Genomic DNA, 10,175 nt, shown 5'->3' on the forward strand with positions numbered 1-10,175 from the left:
TATGATAGAGGATTGGATAGGATAGAGTCTGGGATAAGATTCAGGATAGGATAGCGGATAGCATAGGATCGAGGATAGGATAGGATAGACGAAAGGATAGGATAGAGGATAGGATAGGTAATTGGATAGGATAGAGGATAGGATAAGGTAGAGGATAGTATAGGATAGAGGATAGGATAGGATAGAGGATAGGATAGGATACGATAGAGGATAGGATAGAGGATAGGATAGAGGATAGGATAGAGGATCTGATAGAGGATAGGATAGGATAGAGGATAGGATAGAATAGGGGATCGGATAGAGGATAGGATAGGATAGAGGATAGGATAGGATAGATGATAGGATAGGATAGAGGATAGGATAGAGGATAGGATAGAGGATAGGATAGAGGATAGGATAGGATAGATGATAGGATAGGATAGAGGATAGGATAGAGGATAGGATAGAGGATAGGATAGGATAGATGATAGGATAGGATAGAGGATAGGATAGAGGATAGGATAGGATAGAGGACATGATAGGTTAGAGGATAGGATAGTGGATAGGATAGGATAGAGGATAAGATAGGATAGAGTATAGGATAGGGCAGAGGATGGGATAGGATAGAGAATAGCATAGGATAGATGATACTATAGGATAGAGGATAGGATAGGATAGAGGATACGATATTATAGAGGATAGGATAGAGGATAGAATAGGATAGAGGAAAGGATAGGATAGAGGGTATTATAGGATAGAGGATAGGATAGGATTGAGGATAGGATAGAGGATAGGATAGGATAGAGGACATGATAGGATAGAGGATAGGATAGGATAGAGGATAGGATAGGATAGTGGATAGGATAGGATAGAGGATATGATAGGATAGAGTATAGGTGTACTTTCCGACGGAGCGGGCACCTTTCGCGGCGTAGACTCTGTCGTAGAATCTATGAGGAGGCGTAAATTCCTCAATCGAGGGTGTTTCGACGACGCTACTCGGCGCGACCTTACGATCCTTTCGGATGATAAGGATGATAAATATAACTTTGGAATTTAATGCTGCAAGGAGCAAACGGAACTATAGCGGCTGGTCCGCGTGTTGACGAGTTCCGGAGTCTAATCTCGATGTTGCTTTTGCGGGAGTTGCATTTAGACTAAAAGTTTTACCCCAACTCTCCATGCACTCGGGGTGCGTTGGCGTGGAGTGGGGGTATTCCATTTCGGGGTGGCAACGTCGCTGGATTTCGGCGGGCGAAATCACAGCTGTGGGCCCGATGTTCATCGGCCAGGGACCGTCGGATGGTCCCGCGATGCCACCTTTGTAGGTCCACGTTTTATGACAGTACGGTTGGCTGTTGAGGGCGCGAGGAAAATTCTAATGGGCAATTAAGAAAGGTTTCGTGAAGGCGACTTTCTCAAAAACAGCCCTAGAGGCCCGTGTCATAAAACGTGTATACCATCTGCACGCCAAATGTTGGGATGTGCCGATTTGTCAGTCGCGAGTAAAACTATTAAACTATTCTTGAAGGGATCGGTCCCTGGTCCCACCTTGAAATAGCGGTGCCGCGGATTTTCAAGGGGATCTTTTGTTTAACTCGCGGCTGAACATCCTCCCCCCGTTGAGAGACTCGCGATCAAAATAAATCTATATAGGATTAAAGATACGCTAGGTTTAAAGTACTAGAATGAACAAGTAAACTATCTTATGAGCTAAAGCTTAGCGATTACGATAAATTAGTTATTATCGGTTGAGGGATCGCGCGTTCTTGACGTCGATGTTGGATCCCGTGGTTCCTCCTCTGGCTGGTTCGGTAACGGTACAAGCCGTTTTACGCCCCGATCGAGTGTGGTTGTGGCTGTTCTCACTGTTGCAGCTCGAACTATGCCATCAGATCCGGGGTAGACCTTGATGACTCTCCCGAGTGGCCACTGCATCGGTGGTACGTTGTCCTCCCTCAAGAGCACGATGGTGCCCTCCTTGATGGGGTGTGTACCGCTGGACCATCTCGAACGACTCGTCATCTCGTTTAGGTACTCCTTGTACCATCGGTTCCAGAAATGCTGCTTTAGTTTCTGGATATGTTGCCAGGTTGAAAGTCTGTTTGATGGCACATCCCTGAAATCGCGCTCGCGCAGACTCGTTAACGAGTCGCCAATCAGGAAATGGCCAGGAGTTAGGACAAGGGTGTCATTTGGGTCTGATGAAATGGGAGTTAAAGGACGTGAATTTAGAACGGCTTCTATCTCAATAATTAAAGTGTTGAACACTTCAAATGTAAATCGTTCAGCACCTGCGATACGCCAGAAATGACGCTTGAATGATTTCACGGCCGCTTCCCAGATGCCGCCGAAGTGAGGTGTTAATGGAGGAATAAAATTCCACGTGATGGATCGGTCAGCAAGAAAGGTTTTGACCTTCTCGTTGTGGTCATCGGACTGCAAAAGTTCGCGGAGGTCTCGAAGCTCGTTGTTGGCGCCGACGAAATTGGTGCCATTGTCAGAGTAAATGTTAATACAATGACCTCGTCTAGCAATGAAACGACGTAGGGCTGCTATAAATGCTTCGGAGGTAAGATCGCTAACCAATTCTAGGTGAATGGCTTTTACTGAGAGGCAAACGAAAACTGCGACATATACTTTAATGTGGGTTCGACTTCGGTATCGTCGCTCCTTTATGAAAAAGGGACCGCAATAATCAACGCCGACGTTTGCAAATGGGCGTGAGTCGGTGACTCGAGCCTCAGGTAGGTCGCCCATCACGTATTGTGTTGGCGGCGGTTGGACACGGTAGCAGCGGACGCAGTTTCTGATGGTTTTCCCTACCTGACTCCGACCGTCGATGGGCCAATAACGGCGTCTAATCGCGTATAGGGTAGCCTGTGTACCAGCGTGTAATTGTATTCGATGCTCGTGTTCTATTATTAATGCCGTGATTCGAGCCTTTGGGAGGACGATGGGATGTTTTTGCGCGAATGGAATTCGCGAATTCTTCAGACGGCCTCCTACTCGCAGAATTCCGTCTTTGTCGATGAATGGGTTCAGTTGTTGCAGCTTACCCTTAACGCCTATTTCGCTTCTCGAGAGGCAGCGCAATTCTTCTGCAAAGTGTTGTCTTTGTATCAGTTTGATGATTACGTCGTGGGCGTATCTTAGTTCGGAGGATGTCAGACTTCCTTTGGTGGTGTTAGATCCTTTCCATCGGAGACAGCGCGCGATGATTCTTTGAAGCTTTCCCCATGAGGAGCAGTTGTCCAGAATCGTGGTGTCGCAAATTAATGCTTTGAGACAAATCGCGACCCTTTGTTCTGGGATTGTCTCTGGTTGAGGTAGTTCGGTAGTGGGCCAGAAAGATTCTTCTTCGTTGAGCCAAGTCGGACCGTGTTGCCAGATGGAAGGTTGAAGGAAGTCTTCTGGTGATTGACCTCGCGAGATAAGATCGGCCGGGTTGTCGGCAGTGGGTACGTGTCGCCAATCTGCGTTAGCTGTGCGCCTTTGAATTTCCGACACTCTGTTAGCCACGAAGGTTTTTAGAGTGTGTGGAGATGTCTTCACCCAATGGAGAACAATGGTGGAGTCGGTCCAATAGATGGTTTTATGTATTTCCACAGGTAGCGCTTGTTTTGCGGTCTCGACAAGAGAGGTTAGCAGAAGTGCTCCACATAATTCGAGTCGTGGTATTGAGATCGTTTTCAATGGGGCGACCTTGGATTTAGCGAACAAAAGAGTTGTCTCGCTGTGACCGCGTGAGTCGGTTGTACGCAGGTAGAGGCATGCTCCGTAGGCCTTTTCGCTTGCGTCACTAAAACCGTGTAGTTCGACTTTTCTTGGCGATTCAATGATTGTGCGTCGCGGGAACGTGATGTTGTTCAGCGCTGGCAATTTATTATAAAAACGTATCCATTCGGTATGGATATCCATTGGCAGCGACTCGTCCCAGTCAACCTTTATGGTCCAGATCCTTTGTAGTAGCATTTTTGCCGTAATAATTACTGGCCCGAGCAGCCCTAGTGGATCATATATCTTTGCTATTTCTGAGGTGATACTGCGTTTGGTCGAACGTGATGGTGGAGAGCAAGTTTCGACTGCGTACGTAATAGAGTCGTTTGAGGAATTCCAGACAATCCCTAAGGTTTTGAGAGTGGATGACTCTCCCAGGTATAATTTTTTGTTAATGGCCTGCTCGGGCAAGCCAGTCAGAAGAGTAAGGTCATTAGATGCCCATTGTCGTATTGTCAGTCTTGCGGTCTTGAGTATTTGTGTGAGGTCTTCGCGTAAGGATAATGCCTCTTCTATGGTCGATGTACCGGTCAGAACGTCATCCACGTAAAAGTCACGCAATAAAATCTTGCCGGCTTGAGGAAAGCGGTGGCCTTCGTCTCGACTGAGCTGTGTCAAACAGCGAATTGCAAGATATGGTGCAGCAGATAGTCCAAATGTCACAGTATTCAGCTCATAAGTTTTAATAGAACCCGTAGTATCGCGCCAGAGGATACGCTGAAATTTCCTGTCTTCCGGACGTACAAGGAACTGTCGGTACATCTTTTCAATGTCTCCCGTCAGTACGTATCGATGAATGCGGAATCTTAATAAAATGTGGAGTAGATCGTCTTGAATTTTTGGACCGGTGTGGAGAGCGTCATTTAATGCTATGCCTGAATTAGTCGTGGCAGAACCGTCGAAGACTACGCGGAGTTTGGTTGTGTCACTGGTGACCTTAACGACCCCGTGATGTGGTAGGTAATACCCCTCAGGTGACTGTTGTTCCTGTGGCAGTTCGCTCATGTGTCCGAGGTCAAGGTATTCTTGGATCACCGCATGATACTCTTGCTTGAGTGCGGGTTCTCGTTGGAGTTTTCGCTCCAATGAATGGAGTCTTTTTTTCGCTTGTACCTTGGAGTCTCCGAGACGCGACAATTTCTCGTTGAAAGGTAAAGCCACGACGTATCTGCCGTCACGATTCCGAACTGTGTGTTCTTGGAAATGGCTTTCGCAAATTATATCAGATTCAGACAGATGCTGTCTTTGTGGGCCTTCTTCAACCTCCCAGAAACGGGTGAGGTCGAATTGTAACGCGGTGGTCGCGTGGCAAAGTGTGCCATGAGCAGGAGAAGTGACTGGCGCGCTCCCCCCGATGACCCAACCGAGTTGCGATTTTTGAAGGTAGAGATCGGACTCATCTGGGCGTGACAAGACAATTTGGCCGACGCATAAGATTGAGAGGGCTGTTCCGGATCCTAATAACAAATCGATCGGTGCCGGTCGATGGAATTCCGGATCTGCAAGGTGCAGATTCGGCGGAATTTTTATTGTTCCGCGATCAATCTCTTGATCTGGAACGAAAGGCGCGATGTCGTTCACAATGAGGAACGTAAGCGAACGTTGGTAATTGCTTACTCGCGAAGCTATAGTAGCCTTCAGTGCGTGGGTTGCTACAGTGGTCATAGCGTTCAGAGAACCAATGGGAACCGAGCATTTCATCCGCGGGATGTTGATTTTTTGAGCAAGGCGTTCAGAAATTAAGTTAATCGATGCGCAAGTGTCGATTAATGCTCGACAATCTATCGGACGTTTATTTTTGTTGAAGATCTGGATTTGTGCCGTAACTAAAATTTCGTTTGTGATTGCGTTTATGGTGAACGCTCGATGGTAGCCCGTTCCGTTTTGTTCTCTGTGTCTTAGCCGTCATTCTGTATCGGATTGAGCGTTTATTGTTCCGCTTGTTGACGCTTGCTGCTCGAAGTGATGAAGCAACGTGTGGTGTCGTAGCTGACATATTCGGCATGAACCTCGATCGCAATTTTGCGCGCTATGCCCTGGGTGTAGGCAGTTGGTGCATAATTTGGCCCTTTCAACGGCGAACTTGCGTTTTTCGGGAGTCATTCCGCGGAATTTTTCGCAACCCCATGTGCTATGATCTCCGTAGCAGATCGGGCACTCCTTCGGTTGTGAATTTGGACGCGTTTCGTTAAAATTCGACGCGTTTTTTGATTTGTTATCGGCGGTCTGACGTGTTTTACTCGTTACGAAAGCGTGTGATCTGGCGGGTGGTCTTGTTGACTGCGGATGGCTTGTGAAGTTCGCGCTGGGGCGTGTCGATTGCGGATAGCTTGTAAAATTCGGTCTAGGGCGTAATGGCACCGCGGAGGCACTGGATGGTCCAGTTTGTGCGCAACTTGCGCGTTTCTCGAGAAAATCCAAGAGGTCCGTGTACGACGGCATGTTTTTGCCTTTTATCGTTAGTTCCCAAAGCCATGCAGTGTCGCTGCTAACCTTGGATAATATCATTGATATTAAAAAGCCGTTACATCTTGTGAAGTCTTCTCCTAGATTTTTCAAGGCTCGTAGATGCTGGTTGACCGAGTTCACGAGATCGTCTAACGCCTCTGGAGTGTCCTTTACTAATCTCGGATAATCCCTAATTGCGTCGCAATGTTTTAAGATTATTCTCCGCGGACAATCGTACTTCCTTTTGAGCAGTTCTATTGCATCGTAATAATTCGCGTCTGTCGTGTTTAACGCGGAGATGCACTTCAACGCCTTTCCGTGTAAGGTTGAACGGAGGTACTGCAGTTTTTGCAACGGAGTCAGATTTTCATTCGAGTCAATCGTTGATTTGAATGTGTCGAAATATGATACCCAATCTTCGATGTTTCCGTCGAACGATGGCAACCGCATTTCTGGTAACTTGATTGCCATCGGAGCAGTTACCGATGTCGCGAGTGACTCGACTGTTCCGCGACGTTGGGGCAAAGTTGGTTGCGCCTTTTCTATTATTTTGTTGGCTCTGACAACTATCGCGTAGTACTCGTTTTGTATCTCGTATCGGCGAGGTTCCTGGTTTTCGTCTAATGCCTCTAGCTCGGATTGTATATCATCGAAACGCTTCCAAAATTCAATGAGACCGTTCAAATGCATTTTTATAAGATCTATGTCAGGTGGTTGTTCGGTATCGACGGAATCTAAGAATTTCGAGAATGCCGTAATCTGACCGATTACACTGCCGCGCTTACGCTTTAAAGTGCTGAGAGCCGTTGCTTGAGACAAGGATGGGTTTGTCGGAGGCATTTTGTGATGAAGGAGATGTTTTGGGAGATTGACGAACGAAAAACGAGCCTACCTTTGATGCGCTGAATTCAGGATGGTGAACTGGTGTCAGACACCTGGCGTTGACCCAAATCGTCAATTGCTTGGCCCACAAACTGCGACTTTCCAGATGCTGGTTGGTCCAGCCCTTGGTAATCCGGGATACTGCAAGTTGTTGGGATGCTGGTTGGTCCAGACAGGATCTCCCGATTGCAGGTGTTGTCCCGTTGTAAACGATGCGCAAGGCTGCGTTGAATCACGTTCACAAAGTCTTTTGTCCACTGTAACTGTCACTCAGTGTCATTTATTTTTTGGATCACACGGCACTGATGATCCGGCTCGAAGGACCAATGTACTTTCCGACGGAGCGGGCACCTTTCGCGGCGTAGACTCTGTCGTAGAATCTATGAGGAGGCGTAAATTCCTCAATCGAGGGTGTTTCGACGACGCTACTCGGCGCGACCTTACGATCCTTTCGGATGATAAGGATGATAAATATAACTTTGGAATTTAATGCTGCAAGGAGCAAACGGAACTATAGCGGCTGGTCCGCGTGTTGACGAGTTCCGGAGTCTAATCTCGATGTTGCTTTTGCGGGAGTTGCATTTAGACTAAAAGTTTTACCCCAACTCTCCATGCACTCGGGGTGCGTTGGCGTGGAGTGGGGGTATTCCATTTCGGGGTGGCAACGTCGCTGGATTTCGGCGGGCGAAATCACAGCTGTGGGCCCGATGTTCATCGGCCAGGGACCGTCGGATGGTCCCGCGATGCCACCTTTGTAGGTCCACGTTTTATGACAGTACGGTTGGCTGTTGAGGGCGCGAGGAAAATTCTAATGGGCAATTAAGAAAGGTTTCGTGAAGGCGACTTTCTCAAAAACAGCCCTAGAGGCCCGTGTCATAAAACGTGTATACCATCTGCACGCCAAATGTTGGGATGTGCCGATTTGTTAGTCGCGAGTAAAACTATTAAACTATTCTTGAAGGGATCGGTCCCTGGTCCCACCTTGAAATAGCGGTGCCGCGGATTTTCAAGGGGATCTTTTGTTTAACTCGCGGCTGAACAATAGGGTAGGGCAGAGTATGGGATAGGATAGAGGATACGATAGGATAGAGGATAGGATAGATGATAGGATAGCATAGAGGATAGGATAGGATTGACGATAGGAAAGGGTACAGAATAGGATAGATGATAGGATAGGATATAGGGTAGGATAGGGTAGAGGATATTATAGGACAGAGGATAGGATAGGATAGGATAGGATTGAGGATAGGATAGGATAGAGGATAGGATAGGATTGAGGATAGGATAAAATAGAGGATAGGATAATATAGAAGATAGGATAGGATAGAGGATAGGATAGGATAGAGGATAGGATAGGATAGAGGATACGATAGAGGATAGGATAGGATATAGGGTAGGATAGGATAGAGGATATTATAGGACAGAGGATAGGATAGGATAGCATTGAGGATAGGATAGGATAGAGGATATGATATTATAGGGGATAGGATAGGATAGAGGATAGGATAAGATAGAGGATGATATAGGTTAGAGGACAGGATAGGATAGAGTATAGGATAGGGCAGAGGATGGGATAGGATACAGGATAGGATAGGATAGAGGATAGGATAGGACAGAGGATAGGATAGGGTAGAGGATAGCATAGGAGAGATGATATTATGGGATAGAGGATAGTATAGGATAGAGGATAAGATATTATAGAGGATAGGATAGGGTAGAGTATAGGATAGGATAGAGGTTATTATAGGATAGTGGATAGGATAGGATAGAGGATATGATAGGATAGAGTATAGGATAGGGCAGAGTATGGGATAGGATAGAGGATACGATAGGATAGAGGATAGGATAGATGATAGGATAGCATAGAGGATAGGATAGGATTGACGATAGGATAGGATACAGGATAGGATATAGGGTAGGATAGGGTAGAGGATATTATAGGACAGAGGATAGGATAGGATAGGATAGGATAAAGGATACGATATTATAGGGGATAGGAGAGGATAGGGGATAGGATAGGATAGAGGATGGAATAGGTTAGAGGACAGGATAGGATAGAGAATAGGATAGGGCAGAGGATGGGATAGGATAGGATTGAGGATAGGATAGAGGATAGGATAGGATTGAGGATAGGATAAAATAGAGGATAGGATAATATAGAAGATAGGATAGGATAGAGGATAGGATAGGATAGAGGATAGGATAGGATAGAAAATATGATAGGATAGAGGATAGGATAGAGGATAGGATAGCATATAGGGTAGGATAGGATAGAGGATATTATAGGACAGAGGATAGGATAGGATAGGATTGAGGATAGGATAGGATAGTGGATAGGATAGGATAGATGACAGGATAGGTTAGAGGATAGAATAGAGGATAGGATAGGGTATAGGGTAGGATAGGATAGAGGATATTATAGGACAGAGGATAGGATAGGATAGGATTGAGGATAGGATAGGATAGAGGATATGATATTATAGGGGATAGGATAGGATAGAGGATAGGATAGGATAGAGGATGATATAGGTTAGAGGACAGGATAGGATAGAGGATAGGATAGGGCAGAGGATGGGATAGGATAGGATTGAGGATAGGATAGGATAGAGGATAGGATAGGATTCAGGATAGGATAAAATAGAGGATAGGATAATATAGAAGATAGGATAGCATGGAGTATAGGATAGGATTAAGGATAGGATAGGATAGAGGATAGGATAGGATAGAGGATATGGTAGGATAGAGTATAGGATAGGGCAGAGGATGGGATAGGATAGAGAATAGCATAGGATAGATGATAGTATAGGATAGAGGATAGGATAGGATAGAGGATACGATATTATAGAGGATAGGATAGAGGATAGAATAGGATAAAGGAAAGGATAGGATAGAGGGTATTATAGGATAGAGGATAGGATAGAGGATATTATAGGACAGAGGATAGGATAGGATAGGATTGAGGATAGGATAGTGGATACGATATTATAGGGGATAGGATAGGATAGAGGATAGGATAGGATAGAGGATGGGATAGGTTAGAGGACAGGATAGGATAGAGGATAGGATAGGGCAGAGGATGGGATAGG

General features: G+C 46.0%; 1 protein-coding gene across 1 annotated transcript; it reads right to left on the reverse strand.

The window, feature by feature from the left end:
- Window positions 1–1,716: 1,716 nt before the first annotated feature.
- On the reverse strand, window positions 1,717–7,047 carry LOC143363331 (uncharacterized). The gene is made up of 4 exons (XM_076803926.1): window positions 6,993–7,047; window positions 6,000–6,941; window positions 4,504–5,312; window positions 1,717–4,368 (listed from the first exon to the last, which is right to left on the reverse strand). Exons 1-4 carry the CDS (start codon window positions 7,045–7,047, stop codon window positions 1,717–1,719), a joined length of 4,458 nt encoding a protein of 1,485 aa, XP_076660041.1.
- Between the last annotated feature and the right edge of the window lie 3,128 nt (window positions 7,048–10,175).

This window comes from Halictus rubicundus, unplaced genomic scaffold (assembly GCF_050948215.1).
Source record: "Halictus rubicundus isolate RS-2024b unplaced genomic scaffold, iyHalRubi1_principal scaffold0033, whole genome shotgun sequence".
Classification (NCBI taxonomy): domain Eukaryota; kingdom Metazoa; phylum Arthropoda; class Insecta; order Hymenoptera; family Halictidae; genus Halictus; species Halictus rubicundus.